We start from the raw sequence: 18921 nt of genomic DNA on the forward strand, positions 1-18921 counted from the left end.
TGGACGCCAAACTGCTAGCAAAGGTGCTGGCATCGAGGATAGAGGACTGTGTCCCAGGGGTGGTGCACGAAGACCAGACAGGGTTCGTAAAAGGGAGACAATTGAATGTTAACGTGCGACGGCTATTAGGGGTGATAATGATGCCCTCAGTGGAGGGGGAGGCAGAGATAGTGGCGGCAATGGACGCAGAGAAGGCATTTGATAGGGTGGAGTGGGAGTATTTATGGGAAGTGTTAAGGAGGTTTGGGGTTTGGGAACGGGTTTATTCGCTGGGTTAGACTACTTTACGGGGCACCAACGGCAAGCGTAGTTACAGGTCGACATAGATCGGAGTATTTCCGACTGTATAGGAGAACAAGACAGGGATGCCCGCTGTCTCCATTGTTGTTTGCGTTGGCAATTGAACCTCTGGCCATGGCGTTGAGAGACTCCAGGAAATGGAGAGGGGTGACTAGAGGGGGAGAAGAACACCGAGTCTCGTTATACGCGGATGACCTATTGCTATACGTGTGGGACCCAGCGGGGGGGATGATAGAGGTTATGCGAATCTTGAGGAGGTTCGGGGAATTTTCGGGGTATAGGTTAAACATGGGGAAGAGTGAATTATGTGTGATACATCCAGGGGACCAGAGCAGAGAGACAGAAGGCTCACCGCTAAGGAAAGTGGAAAGAAACTTCCGATACTTGGGGATTCAGATCGCTAGGAGCTGGGGAACCTTGCACAGACTTAATCTGACACGGCTGGTAGAACAAATGGAGGAGGACTTCAAGAGGTGGGACATGCAGCCTCTATCGCTGGCGGGCAGGGTGCAAGCAATTAAGATGATGGTCCTCCCGAGGTTCTTATTTGTATTTCAATGTCTCCCTATTTTAATCGCCAGGACCTTTTTTAATAAAATAGATAGGAGCATTACGAGCTTTGTGTGGGCAGGGAAAGTTCCGAGAGTAAGGAGGGGGTTCCTTCAGCGCAGTAGGGACAGAGGAGGACTGGCACTACCGAACTTGGGAGATTATTATTGGGCCGCCAATGTGGCAATGATACGTAGATGGATGATGGAGGGTGAGGGAGCGGCGTGGAAAAGGCTGGAGAGAAGGTCCTGTAAAGGGACGAGTCTAGAGGCGCTGGTGACGGCGCCGCTACCGTTCTCACTGAAAAAGTACACCACGAACCCGGTGGTGGCGGCAACACTGAACATATGGGGACAGTGGAGGCGACAGAGAGGGGTGCGGGGAGCCCTGGTGGGGTCCCCTATCAGGAACAATCATAGGTTCGCCCCAGGAAGAATGGATGGAGGATTTCAGAGCTGGTACCAGTTGGGAATTAGGAAGGTGGGAGATTTATTCATAGCTGGGACTTTTGCGAGCTTGGGAGCACTGGAGGAAAAGTATAAGTTACCCCGGGGGAATTTCTTGAGATATATGCAGGTGAGGGCGTTTACTAGACAACAGGTGAGGGAATTTCCGCGGCTCCTGACACAGGGGATACAGGACAGGGTGCTTTCAGGGGTGTGGGTCGGAGAGGGCAAGGTGTCAGAGATTTATAGAGAGATGAGGGAAGAGGGGGAGGAGTCGGTGGGAGAACTAAAAAGAAAGTGGGAAGAAGAATTAGGGGAGGAGATAGAGGAGGGTATGTGGGCTGATGCCCTAAGCAGGGTAAATTCCTCTTCCTCATGCGACAGGCTTAGCCTGATTCAATTTAAGGTGCTACATAGAGCACACATAACGGGGGCAAGATTGAGCAGGTTCTTTGGAGTGGAGGACAAATGTTGGAGGTGTGGCGGGAGCCCGGCAAACCACGCACATATGTTTTGGGCGTGCCCGGCACTGGAAGGGTATTGGAAGGGAGTGACGGGAGTGATTTCGCAGGTGGTGAAGGCCCGGGTCAAACCAGGCTGGGGGTTAGCTCTATTTGGAGTTGCGGAAGAGCCGGGAGTGCAGGAGGCGAAAGAGGCCGATGTCGTGGCCTTTGCGTCCCTCGTAGCCCGGTGCAGGATCCTACTCATGTGGAAGGAGGCGAAACCCCCCCGGACTGGAGGCCTGGGTAAACGATATGGCGGGGTTTATTAAACTGGAGCAGATAAAGTTTGCCCTGAGAGGATCGGCTCAAGGGTTCACCAGGCGGTGGCAGCCATTTCTCGACTACCCACTTAGAGGGAAGACGGATGACCAGCAGCAGCAACCCAGGGGGGAGGGGGGGGGGGGGGAGGAGGCTTAGTTGAGTATAGGTCAATAGAGTACGAGGTTTTGTTACTTTTATATTATTATTACTATTGTTAAAAAGTTTAAAAATTTCTGTTTTGTTATTGTTATCGTTTCGTTTGTTTTGTAAGCGGGAAAAATGTTGCTCAGGGAAAAAAATTTCAATAAAATATATTTTTAAAAAAACCTTTCAATCCATCAATGTTGTCACCATTTGTTATAAGTGTTACCATAGACGTGGGCAGGATTTACTGACCAACGCGCCGTGTGTCTTTCGACGGCTGAGGCAGCCCGCCAGCAGGATTTACCGACCCCGCCGTTGTTAATCAGATTTCCCGACCTCGCCGTTGTTGATGTGATTTCCCGGTGACTGCACCCTTCGTCACCAGGAAACCCACGCGCTGGCATGGGATGGGTATATCCTGCCGGTGTGAACAGTCGGTAGATCACGCCCATAGAAGTAGGCCATTCCGCCCATAGGTCTGCTCTTTCATTCAATGAGGTCAGAGGTCATGACTGATCTAATAATCCTTAACTCCACTTTCCCACCTCATCGCCATAACCCTCGATTCCCTTACTGATTAAACCCCATCTTGGGTGTTTGCATCATCTGCCTCATTACTATGCAAATTGGAATTCTATTACGTCATTAAGAATCTGATTGCAAGTGAAGAGATTTGCCTAGACGCCATCCCATCAAATGGTCTAACCAGCGGTATCTAACGAGGTACTGCTATGTATTCCAAAAATGGGAACAGAAGAATTTCTGGGTTACTGGTAGCTTTTTGTGGAGTCAGGATGAATGCATAAATACAATGGGTATCTGTCAGCACAGGATTGCCCCTCTTGATTTTTGCTTCCTTTTCATTGGATTGAACTGCAGGCCAGCATGGCCTCCGAGAAGATGCCCAGTATGTTGCGAGCCCAAAGCTGGCTTAACTGCATCAGGGTACCTTTAAGGGCATGAGGTACATTGATATTATGGAAGTGAGAGCTGTGCCTCAAAATGCCTCGGTCCTCTTGTCTGCAGGAGCAAGTTGGAGGCTCCGTCTATCAGACACTTGCAAGTTAAAATCCACCCCATTTGTCTTTTTGTTCTGGGGAAGATTAATCATTCTCCACCCCCCCCCCCCCCCGCCCCCTTCCACCCCCCACAGTTCAAAGAGTGTGATTTAGTTTTGATTTATGATAAATGTAAAATAAATATAGAGCAATGTGCAATTGGAATTCAGCCTATCTTCCGCAGTATTTTGTTTAATATAACGCCAACACCCCAGCTAGGGGCTTTCCACAGTAACTTAATGTAAGCCTACTTGTGACAATAAAGATTATTATTATAATTCAGCAACTGAATTTCTAAAAATCAACATTAGCTGTAACAAAGGAAATTATAGTGCTATAAAAGATATAAAAAGGTATTCATACTATTTTTATAAACCATCACAATGCACCTTTGTGGTTTAATACGTGACAGGAAAGTAAAACTAACACAATCTGGTCAGGCAGGGCTTTTGGTTAAATCTAGCATATTGAGGTCATTATTTACATAAAAACAACCAGAGTTTTTCATGTGACGATATCCTATCGGATCATGCTCAAAGGCTAGTTTTTTTCACTCTGTCAAATGCAGTTTTCTGAATAATAGTAACATACTCGGCTTTTAACCCATCACACCAGTTAGGGCTATCTATCATTCACTAGAGTAATTGAGGTGTTTAATGCACCTACTCAGTTACAATTGAGAGAGATTTTTCTTACTGGGAAAGGGAATCACTGTGCTAATGACAGCAGGTACAAATACCATGGCTGCCATGACTAACTGATTAACCACCTGATTATTATGAGCACTGATCTTACCCTTTATTCTAGATCTTTTGAAATACAGATGGAACTAATGAAAAGAATAGAAAAGTGTTCATTGCAGGTTCTCCCCCCACCCCCAATTACCTATCAAATTATCTAAAGGTACGGCTCAAGAACACACACTATGAGTTATGAATTCTTCTCAGATATGACCAGGCTGGCAATCTATCCCTTTGTGAAGGTCATGATCCTGCTTCAAGACGCAGCAATGGCATGGGATTTTCCAATTAGCCATACTTTGTGCTTTAAGGCCAATTACTTTGTGACGTGTAGCCACTGGTGTCATGTAGGAAATGCAGCAGTCAGTTTATATACAGCAAGCTCCCACAAAGAGCAATGTGATCATGACCAAATAATTTAGTTAGTTGTCGTTGTTTAAGGGAAAAATGTTGACTAGGACACCGAGATATCTCGTCTGCTATTCTTTGAGCTATGAAAATGTTCAGGCACTAATTTTTACGATTTGATATTTTCACATTTTATTTCTGCTTTACCCTTTATTTTAAGCCTACAGTGAATATTTGAAGTTATCTTGTATCAAATCATACATATATAGATAGATACACAGAACATACAGTGCAGAAGAAGGCCCTTCGGCCAATCGAGTCTGCACCCACCCACTTAAGCCCTCACTTCCACCCTATCCCCATAACCCAATAACCCCTCCTAACCGTTTTGGACACTTAAGGGCAATTTAGCATGGCCAATCCACCTAACCTGCGCATCTTTGGATTGTGGGTGGAAACCAGAGCATCCGGAAGAAACCCACACAGGCACGGGGAGAATGTGCAGATTCCGCACAGACCGTGACCCAGCGGGGAATCGAACCTAGGACCCTGGCGCTGTGAAGCCACAGTGCTAGCCACGTGTGCAAATCATATTTGGTAGACATTGACCTTAACTCAGCTATGATTGATCTTAACCCAGCTATGATTGTACTTTGATTAATTAATCAATAATAATTAGTAGTGATGTTTTTTCTCATATCTTTTTTCATACCGTCCATGCCCAGATGTATTTAAACTACATCTTTCTTTTCCATTTTCCAAGGTAAAATACTCAAATAAATTGTCCTCTATTTATCAGAAGTCCCTTTCTTTATTGTATTCAGTGACCTTTGGAGGACAGGCCAGGACTATGAGTAACCCTACATGGGGTGGTCACCTAAATCATTGGAAGATGAGGTTTCATTGATGGACATAACACCTGATTGATGGCAGATGACAAGGCACCATCAAGAGCTGGATAAACAACTTGGATATTACTGATGAACACTGAGATGTGTTTTGAGAACAACTATAAAGACCTCAAAAACCTGGAATGGAGCCAAGAATTTGGCTGAAAAGGGACGTTGCTCCGAGAATGCTCTGCTGAAGCCACAGTAGAATAGTCATCACTGAAGATGGGAAGAAGGGCCAGGAACAGAGTGACTGACTGTAGTGCCCCACCCGCCATAAGGCTACTCAAGAACATGGTAATGTATGAACCAAGAGGATGGTAATGTACCAATGGCAGCATGGTAGCATAGTGGTTAGCACTGTTGCTTCACAGCTCCAGAGTCCAGGTTCGATTCCCGGCTGGGGTCACTGTCTGTGCGGAGTCTGTGCATTTTCCCTGTGTCTGCGTGGGTTTCCTCCGGGTGCTCCGGTTTCCTTCCACAAGTCTTGAAAGACGTGCGGTTAGATGAATTGGACATTCTGAATTCTCCCTCAATGTACCTGAACAGGCGCTAGAATGTGGCGACTAAGGACTTTTTGTAGTAACTTCATTGCAGTGTTAATGTAAGCCTACTCGTGACAATAAAGATTATTATTATATGTATGCACACATTTTGGTGAACTGTCATGGAACAGACCAAATTGGGATTATTGTTTGTGAGTGCACAAAAATTTGTCTTTCTTAATTTCATCATATTTTTATACAAATATTCCTTTCCATAAAGTTATCTTTCTTGGTTTTTTTTTTAATATGGTAAATCATAATTCTAGTATGATTACTTTAATTGTAATTCAATAAAAATGGTTGTTTTATCACTCGTTTCAGTTAAGTCCAGAATCCAGCTCCGAACCCAAGTAAGACTCCAAAAGGGACACTTACACACCCAAGAGGCAGACAGAGCCTTGGTTTAGTGTCTCATCTGAAAGATGGTAACTTGACTGTAATAATGTTCCCTCAGTACTGCACTGAAATGTTAACATAGATGGTCCCCCTTGGGATTTAAGGATCTGGGTGTTTCAATTACCCCTTCCTTCAGAGTTATTTGGGCCAATTACCCTTTGGTTGATTGCATCTATTAGGTGGGATTTAGCTCGTTGGTCAGCCTTGCCGGTTTCTTGGCTGGGAAGGATCGGCCCGATAAAAATAAATGTGTTGCCCAGATTGTTTTATCCCATGCAGATGCTGCCTATCCTACTGTCGGCAAGAGTTCTGAAGAAAATCAACGGAAAGATTAATTCATTTATGTGGAACAAGAAGAAGCCTCGCCTTAAGTTTGTTAAGGTCCAGCTCCCGTGGGCTAAGGGACATGTGGGTGTCCAGAATATTAGACTATATCAGCTGGCCTCTCATTTAAAGATAACAAGGATTGAGTTAGAAAGGACCCTTCTCACTTATTTGGCTTGTTATTGAAGCAGACTAGTCAGTTTATCCTCTACAGGGTTATTCTATGGTGACTTTAAGGCAGGTTCTGCTAAAAGTGACAATCCCATTGTTATAAATACTCAGAGAATGGAAATTAGTCCATAGTCCGTAGATTAGGAGGTAGATCCAAACTGACTTCCCTCTCCTATCTAGGGTGGCCCAGACTTTCCACACAGTCTAATTGGCCATGGATTTGACACTTGGAGAGACAGAGGCATTTGAAGACTCGGAGACTTGGTCAGAGATGCTGCCTTGTCAACCTTTGAGCAGCGATGCCAGCAATTTGACATCCTGAGACACTCCCTTTTTAAAAAAAAAATATTTACGATTTAGAGACTTTATTCTTAATGAGATAACTTTGCGTCTTGACTCCTTAATTTCACTGGTGGAAAAAATCCTGAATTCTGTGGAGCCTGAACAATTAATTAGGAATTTCTATGATATTTTAATTTCGAGATCTTGCATTAGCATGATTTACAGTCTTGGGAAAAGGATTTGACAATCAATATTGATGAGGAGACATGGGGTAAAAATGGGACTATGGGGGTAAAAGTTTAGTTTGCAATACAATGGAGACAACAGTTCAAGATACTACACAGTCTACATATACCGCCCAGTCTTAGACACAGGTTTGATCCTGTCAAATTCCTGATGTGCCTAAAGTGCCTGGTAGTCGATGACCACATAATTTACTTATGGACCGGTGTTAAGAATCTGGAAAGGGTGACACGTGGCACAGTGGTTAGCATTGGGACTGCGGTGCTGAGGACCCGGGTTCGAATCCCGGCCCTGGGTCACTGTCCATGTGGAGTTTGCACATTCTCCCAGTGTCTGCGTGGGTTTCACCCCCACAACCCAGATGTGCAGGTAAGATGGATTGACCACGCTAAATTGCCCCTTAATTGGAAAAAAAAAAGAATTGATTAATGGGTACTCTAAATATAAATATACTTGTGTAGTCAGGGGGATGGAGAGGATTTTTGATAGAGTCTTAAGAGTCTAACCCGGTGTCATAATTCTGGGTTTTCCAGATGAGAGAATTATTGATTCGAACAAAAAGAGGCTGTACAATATCCTGACCTTTGAAGCTTGTCAGAATATCCTATGGTCCTGTATTAGTGACAAATATCCGTCAATTCAAAACTTGACATGGGCTAATTGGGGAATAGGCATCCCTATGGAATTCCTGGCCTCTTGTGATCCATTCTAAGTCTGATGCATTCCCTGCAAAGTATGGGACCTCGATCTTAAATTCATAGGTGGCACCTTGCTGGCTTACTCCTGTTGGGATTTCCATGAGCTAATTCATTTCATTTTGTTAGTCTTGCTACCGCAATGCACAAAGGCATGCATCATGAACTGAACTGTTCTTCCTTTTCTTTGGCTCAATTTGTTAATCTGATGTTGAATTAATCCATTATATAATAAGTAATAATCTTTATTGTCACAAGTAGGCATACAATAACAAAGAACAAAGAAAAAAGAAAAAAGAAATGTACAGCACAGGAACAGGCCCTTCGGCCCTCCAAGCCCATGCCGACCATGCTGCCCGACTAAACTACAATCTTCTACACTTCCTGGGTCCGTATCCCTCTATTCCCATCCTATTCATGTATTTGTCAAGATGCCCCTTAAATGTCACTATCGTCCCTGCTTCCACCACCTCCTCCGGTAGCGAGTTCCAGGCACACACTACCCTCTGCGTAAAAAACTTGCCTCGTACATCTACTCTAAACCTTGCCCCTCTCACCTTAAACCTATGCCCCCGAGTAATTGACCCCTCTACCCTGGGGAAAAGCCTCTGACTATCCACTCTGTCTATCCCCTCATAATTTTGTAGACCTCTATCAGGTCTCCCCTCAACCTCCTTCGTTCCAGTGAGAACAAACCGAGTTTATTCAACCGCTCCTCATAGCTAATGCCCTCCATACCAGGCAACATTCTGGTAAATCTCTTCTGCACCCTCTCTAAAGCCTCCACATCCTGCTGGTAGTGTGGCAACCAGAATTGAACACTATACTCCAAGTGTGGCCTAACTAAGATTCTATACAGCTGCAACATGACTTGCCAATTCTTATACTCAATGCCCCGGCCAATGAAGGCAAGCATGCCGTATGCCTTCTTGACTACCTTCTCCACCTGTGTTGCCCCTTTCAATGACCTGTGGACCTGTACTCCTAGATCTCTTTGACTTTCAATACTCTTGAGGGTTCTACGGTTCACTGTATATTCCCTACCTGCATTAGACCTTCCAAAATGCATTACCTCACATTTGTCCGGATTAAACTCCATCTGCCATCTCTCCGCCCAAGTCTCCAAACAATCTAAATCCTGCTGTATCCTCTGACAGTCCTCATCGCTATCCGCAATTCCACCAACCTTTGTGTCGTCTGCAAACTTACTAATCAGACCAGTTACATTTTCCTCCAAATCATTTATATATACTACAAAGAGCAAAGGTCCCAGCACTGATCCCTGTGGAACACCACTGGTCACAGCCCTCCAATTAGAAAAGCATCCTTCCATTGCTACTCTCTGCCTTCTATGACCTAGCCAGTTCTGTATCCACCTTGCCAGCTCACCCCTGACCCCGTGTGACTTCACCTTTTGTACTAGTCTACCATGAGGGACCTTGTCAAAGGCCTTACTGAAGTCCATATAGACAACATCCACTGCCCTACCTGCATCAATCATCTTAGTGACCTCCTCGAAAAACTCTATCAAGTTAGTGAGACACGACCTTCCCTTCACAAAACCGTGCTGCCTCTCACTAATACGTCCATTTGCTTCCAAATGGGAGTAGATCCTGTCTCGAAGAATTCTCTCCAGTAATTTCCCTGCCACTGAAGTAAGGCTCACCGGCCTGTAGTTCCCGGGATTATCCTTGCTACCCTTCTTAAACAGAGGAACAACATTGGCTTTTCTGCAGTCCTCCGGGACATCCCCTGAAGACAGTGAGGATCCAAAGATTTCTGTCAAGGCCTCAGCAATTTGCTCTCCAGCCCCCTTCAGTATTCTGGGGTAGATCCCATCAGGCCCTGGGGACTTATCTACCTTAATATTTTTTAAGACACCCAACACCTCGTCTTTTTGGATCTCAATGTGACCCAGGCTATCTACATACCCTTCTCCAGACTCAACACCTACCAATTTCTTCTCTTTGGTGAATACTGATGCAAAGTATTCATTTAGTACCTTGCCCATTTCCTCTGGCTCCACACATGGATTCCCTTGCCTATCCTTCAGTGGGCCAACCCTTTCCCTGGCTACCCTCTTGCTTTTTATGTACGTGTAAAAAGCCTTGGGATTTTCCTGAACCCTATTTGCCAATGACTTTTCGTGACCCCTTCTAGCCCTCCTGACTCCTTGCTTAAGTTCCTTCCTACTTTCCTTATATTCCACGCAGGCTTCGACTGTTCCCAGCCTTTTAGCCCTGACAAATGCCTCCTTTTTCTTTTTGACGAGGCCTACAATATCTCTCGTTATCCAAGGTTCCCGAAAATTGCCGTATTTATCCTTCTTCTTCACAGGAACATGCCGGTCCTGAATTCCTTTCAACTGACACTTGAAAGCCTCCCACATGTCAGATGTTGATTTGCCCTCAAACATCCGCCCCCAATCTATGTTCTTCAGTTCCCGCCTAATATTGTTATAATTAGCCTTCCCCCAATTTAGCACATTCATCCTAGGACCACTCTTATCCTTGTCCACCAGTACTTTAAAACTTACTGAATTGTGGTCACTGTTCCCGAAATGCTCCCCTACTGAAACATCCACCACCTGGCCGGGCTCATTCCCCAATACTAGGTCCAGTACCGCCCCTTCCCTAGTTGGACTGTCTACATATTGTTTTAAGAAGCCCTCCTGGATGCTCCTTACAAACTCCGCCCCGTCTAAGCCCCTGGCACTAAGTGAGTCCCAGTCAATATTGGGGAAGTTGAACCACAACCCTGTTGTTTTTACTCTTTTCCAAAATCTGTCTACCTATCTGCTCCTCTATCTCCCGCTGGCTGTTGGGAGGCCTGTAGTAAACCCCCAACATTGTGACTGCACCCTTCTTATTCCTGATCTCTACCCATATAGCCTCACTGCCCCCTGAGATGTCCTCCCGCAGTACAGCTGTGATATTCTCCCTAACCAGTAGCGCAACGCCGCCTCCCCTTTTACAACCCCCTCTATCCCACCTGAACCACCTAAATCCTGGAACGTTTAGCTGCCAATCCTGCCCTTCCCTCAACCAGGTCTCTGTAATGGCAACAACATCATAGTTCCAAGTACTAATCCAAGCTCTAAGTTCATCTGCCTTACCCGTAATACTTCTTGCATTAAAACATATGCACGTCAGGCCACCAGACCCGCTGTGTTCAGCAACTTCTCCCTGTCTGCTCTGCCTCAGAGTCCCACTGTCCCTATTCACACTGGAATGAAGTTACTGTGAAAAGCCCCTAGTCGCCACATTCCGGCACCTGTTCGGGTGCACTGAGGGAGAATTCAGAATGTCTAAATTACCTATTGTATAAACTGAGACGTCAATTTCTTAAGCATATTGTCCTGAGGTTATTCAGTTCTGCTTGTTCTTGTGTTCGCTATAACTCTTGCTCTGTTCTGTACCAGTTTTTGCAATGATATTTTTTGTTATTTTTCATAATAAATGCAACAAAGTACGAAAAAAACAAATAAAAATTATATATTAAAATAAAGTACTTTGGTCTTTTACCTATGATGACCCGAATGTTTCACTCCTTTTATGTGCCCAATCCCTTTGCATCCTGGAGTGGGACATCCGCCTTGTTCAGAAGCTTCCACCAGATCTAGTGGACCTATTTGCATCAAAAAATCCAACAGTTACATCTGCAATGCATCATTCAACATTTTTAATAGTGCAGTACATGCAGCTATTACAAGCTTAGACTCTGACTTGTTAGGATAACGGACCAGACCCCAACATTTGTTAGGATACTGGACTAGAACACCAACCAATTTTTTAAAATTTGTGAAACTGAGGAAAGGATACTTCACCCCAGCAGTGATGGCTCGGACCAATAGGCATCTTTTATGTTACAACCAACTTTAATTAAAACAGAATTATCAATAAATAGCTTTACAATTAACAGTTAAACAGTTCTTAAATAAAAGACAAAAACTTGAACTTACTATCTGTGACAACCCCTACGGGGACAGAACTTGTACTGCATCCGAACCTCCTCCTACACCTCAGAATATGAGCTACTCAGGTGACTAAGGAGCAGAGCGTCCTCTTAATTAGAGGGACTCCCCACAGGATAGAAACTCCCCTGCGAGGAGTGGAGAGGAGTGATTGTTGTATCTAGTCTAAGAATAAAGAGAGTTGCATCCTGTCAGCCTGGCCTCTTGTGGAGTCCTTGCCTCCATCTACAACACCATCTACACCTGCCACTAATCCCAATTAAGCAATCTAATACAGTTCAAATGCCACTGATAAATACAGTTAACAAAACAGGTTACGTGTTTAGCTGTGTCGAGACTTTTGGAGATAAATCCTTTCAAGAGCAGATCTAGTACACTTCGGTCTTGTCAGAACCAAATCCTATAGTAAACTGCTGTTCAATTTAAAATCTACAGACAGACCTGGCTACTCCCATTAATTACATCATCTGGAAGGTGTTTGGGGCCATCCCCGACTTGGACACACACAAACTGATAGTGGGGGGAGTACTGGAACTTGGTGCAGGAGCCAAGATTGGACAGGTCACGGCCACACTTGCTGGTGCTGTCGGGGGGGGGGGGGGGGGGGGGGGGGGGGCGAAGTCGCTAGCTGGGCTAATGGTGGAAATGGGAGGGGCGGACCCTTGGAGGTTTCTGCACCCGAGGGAGCGGGAGTACTCGTGGACCGCTGAGAAAAACAAGGTGTACTTGCGGATTGACCTTTTCATGGTGGGGAAGGCGTTTCTGGCTGGGGTTAAAGGGTCGGAGTTCTCGGCAATTGCAATATCAGATGATGCTCCACATTGGGTGGATATGGTAGAGACCAGGGTGGAAGTTAGATGTGGGACTGTTGGGGGACCGAGAGTACGGTGACAAAATTGAAAAAGTAATCGAGGAATATGTAGGTTTTAACTGCACGGGTGAGGTGTCGAAGGAGGTTGTCTGGGAGGCTTTAAAGGCGGTGGTGAGGGATGAGGTGATCTCGTTCGAGGCTAGGCTAGACAAAGAGGAGAGGTTGGAATAGATGAGATGCTGGAGGTAGATAGGAGATGTGCAGAAGATAGGGAACCCAGGGCAGTTGGACAAGTGGAAGGAACTCCAGGCGCGCTTTGACCGACTATCTACCAGGAAGGCGGTACGCCAATTGAGGTGAGCAAGGGGGGCTGTTTACGTGCATGGAGAGAAGAATGTTGGCGGGACAGCTCCAGAGGGAGGCTGCGGCAAGGGAAATTGTCCAGGTGCGGGACAGAGCAGGGAAATTGGTGGTAGCTCCAGATCAGATTAACAAGGTCTTTGAGGAACTCTATGAGAGGTTGTACAGGTCAGAGCCACCTGGGGGAGGCTGGGAGATGCAGGAATTGCTAGATGGACTGGAGTATCCGAGGTTATGGGAGGGGGACAGGGCTACATTAGAGGTGGCGATAGTGGATCTGGAGATAAAAGATGCGATTGGGAGGATGCAGTCGGGGAAGGTGGCAGGGTCGGATGGGTTTCCGGCGGATTATTATAAAAAATTCAAAAATAAGCTGGTACCGCTGATGGTGGGGATGTTTGAGGAGGTGATAGGGAAGGGGGTGTTACCACAAACTTTGGGGCAGGCATCAATTTCCCTGTTACTTAAGAAAGATAAGAATCCGACGGAGTGTGGGTCGTATAGGCCCATATCACTTTTAAATGTTGACGCAAAGATATTGGCAAAGGTACTGGCAGGTAGGCTAGAGGAGTGTCTCCCGAAGGTGATAGGGGAAGATCAGACGGGGTTTGTGAGAGGGAGGTAGCTCTTTTCGAACATTTGGAGGGTATTGAATGTGGTTATGGTACCGGCGGAGGGTAAGGAAACAGAGGTGGTTGTGGCATTGGAGAAAGCGTTTGACCGGGAGAATGGGGGTACTTGATGGCAGTTCTAGAGCGGTTTGGAATTGGACCAAGATTTGTGGACTGGGTAAAGCTACTACATAAGGAGCCGAGGGCCAGTGTCCGCACAAATAACATCAGCTCAGAATACTTTCCTCTCCACTGTCGGACTAGGCAGGGATGTCCTATGTCCCCCATGCTGTTTGCACTCACAATTGAGCCATCGAGCTAAGAAGTTTGGGGGTGTGGAAAGGGATAGTGCAGGGGGGGGGGAGAGGGGGGGGGGGTGGATAGAACATAGGGTGTCCTACAAGCCAATGACTTGTTATTATACGTGTCAGAACCGAGTGTGTCAATAGGGGGAATACTGGAGCTGCTTCGGGAGTTTGGGTCTTTCTCGGGGTACAAATTAAATCTCGGTAAGAGTGAATATTTTGTGGTGTCTCGGCCAGGGGTGGGGAGGCTGCCATTCCATAGGACAGTGACTTACTTTAGATATCTGGGGGTGCAGGTTGTTCGGGATTGTGGGAGGCTTCGTAGGTACAACATTTCTAGTTTGGTGGGGAGGGTGAAAGCTGATCTGGCAAGGTGGGATGGTCTCCCTCTGTCACTGGCGGGTCGGGTACAGGCGGTCAAAATGAATGTGCTGCCACGATACCTGGATACCTGTTTACTTTTCAATGCCTGCCGATTTTCCTGCCAAAGTCTTTTTTTTTTTAAAAGAGAGATTGAAGCGATGATTACCTCGTTCATATGGGGCGGGAAGGTGGCCAGAGTTAGAAAGGTGCCACTACAGAGAGGAAGGCAGGCAGAGGGGGTTTGGGTCTCCGAACTTGATGTATTACTACTGGGCGGCGAATGTGGAGAAGGTGCGGAGCTGGGTCAAAAGGGTTGACTCCCAATGGGTCAGAATGGAGGAGTGTTTAGGTAGGGGGTCGGGATTGAAGGTGCTAGCGACAGCGCCGCTCCCAACGGCCCCGGGGAAATACTCAGGGAGTCTGGTAGTATTAGCTTCGTTGAGAATTTGGAGGCAGTTTCGCCAACACTTCGGGTTGGGGGCAGGGTCAAGGGAAATGCCGATTCGGGGGAACCACAGATTTGAGCCAGGGAAGTGGGACGGAAATTTACGGAGATAGGAGAAGAAAGGAATTAGGATACTAAAAGATTTGTTTCTTGGGGGTCGATTTGCATGATTGAAGGAGCTGGGAGTGAAGTATGGGCTGGAGCAGGGGGAAATATTTAGATACATGCAGGTTCGAGACTTTGCCAGAAAAGAGATACAGAGCTTCCCAGTAGAGCCGGCTTCCACATTGCTGGAGGAGGTGCTGACGACAGGGGGACTGGTGAAGGGGGTAGTATCGGCGGTGTACGGGGCTATTTTGGAGGAGGAGGAGAAGGAGTCGCTGGAAGGGATCAAGGCAAAGTGGAGTAAGAGTTGGGAGAGGATATGGAAGAGGGGTTTTGGTGAGGGTAAAAGCCTCCACCTCGTGTGCGAGGTTGGAGCTGATACAGCTGTAGGTGGTGTATAGAGCACACCTTACAAGGGCGAGGATGAGCCGGCTCTTTGATGGGGTAGAAGATGTGTGTGAATGTTGCGGAGGGGGGGCAGGGCCCTGCAAACCAAGTTCATACGTTTTGGTGGTCCTGTTCAAAGCTGGAGGATTACTGGAAGGAGGTTTTTAGGGTAATCTCTAAAGTGGTGCACGTGAAACTGGACCCGGGACCTCGGAGGCCATATTTGGAGTGTTGGACCAGCCGGGGTTGGAAACGGGCGCAGAGGCAGATGTTGTAGCCTTCGCCTCATTTATCGCCCGAAGGCGGATTCTGTTAGGGTGAAGATCAACCTCTCCACCCTGTGCCCTGGTGTGGCGGGGGATCCTGCTGGAATTCCTGACACTTGAAAAGGTCAAATCTGAACTGAGGGGAAGGATTCTACAATTCATGGGCGTTATTCATTATGCACTTTTGAGAATTGGATTACATCAAACATTGATGGGGGCCCCTGGGAGGGTTGGGGGGGGGGGGGGGGACTGTATGTGTTAATGGTGATTATGGATGATTCCTGATTCCTTTTTGTCATTTGTTTATGTTAACATGTGGGCTATTGTCTTGGTTTGGTGGGAGGATGGAATCGTTGTTATTGATATGGAGATTGACATTGCATTCTGGGCTAAATCGCTGGCTTTTAAAGCAGACCAAGGCAGGCCAGCAGCACGGTTCAATTCCCGTACCAGCCTCCCCGAACAGGCACCGGAAAGTGGCGACTAGGGGCTTTTCACAGTAACTTCATTGAAGCCTACTTGTGACAATAAGCAATTTTCATTTCATTCGTTACTGATTATTTATTGTTGGGTGTAAATTTGTGAGAAAATGTGAAAAAGGAGAATACATTTAAAAAAAAAATAATAATTACATCATCTGTATTCTACTAAGTTCCATGACCTGCTGAGCTAGGACTCAATACAATCTCTCATAAATGATCCTCACCCCAAGTAATCATCCAAAATATAAACAATGTTCCATTTGCCCTTTATCTGTAAACAAGTAAGTGGTTGGAATGATTACCTAAGCTTTTACAAATATTTAGTTACAGCTTAACAGAAATACTGCCGGAATGTATTTTAAACCTGCGTTTTTAATAACATTACTGCCACAATTACAAAATACAACTATTTCGACATTCATCACAAAATAAATTAGTAATGAGAAGTATATTAGCTATACCTTTTCTCCATCTTTGAATGCAAACTCGACATGGCAAGGAAAATCAAGAACCAAAAATCTGTACAAACTGTATAATTGTGCGTTGGGGAGTATGTTCCCCGGGCTGCTTATGTTTTGTAACCATTTGTATAAGTTTGGAATAAAATACATTTTAAAAAAAGGAAAATCAAGAAGCATCTCCTGAGAAAGCAGGCTATTCTACGTGTTTGTTTCCTCCAGTGCTGCACACATATATCCAATGCAGATTATTAAATCAAATCAGTAACTCTAGCTGATCTTCCCATCTGTAAATCAAAGGCATTGGTCCCTTATAGCTTATTAAGGTCGGGAATTAGACCAGATACCCTCTCAGTGTTCCAGTTTGGGAAATTGGACGGTAGCATGTTCAAGATCAGGATATTGTCCTTTTAAGAATCTGGCACCATATTTTGATACACAGTTTTTCATCCAACCCCATTGTGCACATTTCAGATTTTGGCAAGTATTTCTTTAGAAAGGTGGCAGCAAGAGAAGGACTGATTTGTTATGATTTGATGCAAAAGAAATGTTGTACCATGTATGAGTCAGGTAAAATAGAGGGTCAAGGGACAGAAAGAACAAAACGTTGTCCACACTTCAAGGAATCATCCAAAATATAAACAATGTTCCATTTGCCCTTTATCACTAACCAAGTAGGTGGTTGGAATGATTTTCCTTGCCTTGTAGAGCTTGCATTCAAAGAAAGAGAAAAGGTTTAACTTCTTTTAAGAAAGAGAAATTTTGAATGATCTAATGTTCTTTCTTATTTTTGATTTTGAATTTCCATTGTCAAATGTACATACAAACATATGCATTAGGAGCAAGAGAAGACCATTTTGCCAAATTTGCCATTCAATAAGATTGTGGCGGATCAGATTGTGGACTCCACTTTCCCTCATGTCCCCTATAGTCTTTGACTTCCTCATCAATCAAGAATCTATCTAACTCAGCCTTAAAAACATTATCCAATGTCCCTGTCAATTCACTGCTCTCTGGGGAAGAATATTCAAAAGACTCAGCCCTCGAGAAAAAAAAAATCTACTCATCTCAGTCTTAAATGGGAGGCCCTGTACTTTTTAAAACCATATCCAGTAGTTCTAGTCTCCCCCACAAGGGAAATTATCCCCTCAACATCCACCCCATCAAGTCCCCTCAGGATCTTATATGTTTCAATAAGATCGCCTCTCATTCTTCTAAACTCAACCATTCCCCATAGAATCCCTACAGTGCAGAAGGAGGCCATTCAGCCCATTAAGCTTGCACCGACCTTCGAAAGACTACTATACTTAGACCCAATCCACCACATTATTCTTGACCCCACCCTAAGGGGCAATTATTAACATGGCCAATCCACCTAAGCTGCACATCTTTGGATTGTGGGAGGAAACCGGGGCACCCAGAGGAAACCCACGCAGACATGAGGAGAATGTACAAACTCCACAGACAGTCACCGAGGCCGGAATTGAACCCGGGTCCCTGGCGCTGTGTTGCAGCAGTGCTAACCACTGTGCCACCATGCCCATCACCCTAGGAATCCGTGAGTGAGCATTCTCTGAACTTCTCCTAATACAGTTATGTCTTTTCAAAACTGTACACAGTACTCTAGGTGTAGTCTCAGCAATTGCCTGTCCAACTGCAGCCAAACATCCCACATTACGATCGCATAGCCTTTGCACTAAATTCAAACATTCCATTTGCCTTCCTAATCACTTGCTGTATCTGTACAGTATTTTTGGGGGAATCATGTACCAAGGCTCCCAGATGCCTCTGCACTGCAGAGTTCTGCCATCTCTCTCCATTTAAATAATATTCTGCTCTTTTATTCTTTTTGCAAAAATGGATGAGTTCACATCTTCCCACATTATACACCATCTGTAAAATATTTACCCACTGACTTAATATATCATTTTGCAAGCATTTTGTGGGTGGCACGGTAGCACAGTGGTTAGCATTGTTGCTTCACAACTCCAGGGACCCAGGTTCGATTCCCGGCTTTGGTCACTGTCTGTGTGGAGTCTGCACAATCTCCCTGTGTATGCGTTGATTTCCTCCGGGTGCTCCGGTTTCCTTCCACAATCCAAAGATGTGCAGGTTAGGTGGATTGGCCATGCCAAATTAGCCAGAGACTTTGCCCCTGGGCGGAAATGGCTGTCACGAGGGTACATAATTTTAAGGTGATTGGAGGAAGGTATAGGGGTCAGAGGTCGGTTCTTTACACAGAGAGTGGTGGGTGCATGGAATGCACTGCCAGCGGAGGTGGCGAAGTCAGAGTCATTAGGGACATTCAAGCAACTTTTGGGACAGGCACATGGACAGCATGAAATTGAAGGGGTGTAGGTTAGGTTGATCTTGGATTAGGATAAAGGGCCTGTATTGTGCTGTTCTATGTTATATTAAATTGCCCTTATTGTCCAAAAAGGTTAGGTGATGTTGCTCGGT

General features: G+C 45.5%; 1 protein-coding gene across 4 annotated transcripts in view; it reads right to left on the bottom strand.

Moving 5' to 3' along the window:
* The window catches only part of l3mbtl3 (L3MBTL histone methyl-lysine binding protein 3), a 230920-nt gene that overhangs the window by 86820 nt on the left and 125179 nt on the right, over positions 1-18921 (bottom strand). For all 4 annotated transcript variants that reach the window (XM_072499212.1, XM_072499215.1, XM_072499214.1 and 1 more), the window contains one exon: positions 11420-11522. In XM_072499212.1, coding sequence (XP_072355313.1) covers positions 11420-11522 — 103 coding nt within the window. The remainder of the gene's footprint in view (positions 1-11419; positions 11523-18921) is intronic.

This window comes from Scyliorhinus torazame, chromosome 4 (assembly GCF_047496885.1).
Source record: "Scyliorhinus torazame isolate Kashiwa2021f chromosome 4, sScyTor2.1, whole genome shotgun sequence".
Lineage (NCBI taxonomy): Eukaryota > Metazoa > Chordata > Chondrichthyes > Carcharhiniformes > Scyliorhinidae > Scyliorhinus > Scyliorhinus torazame.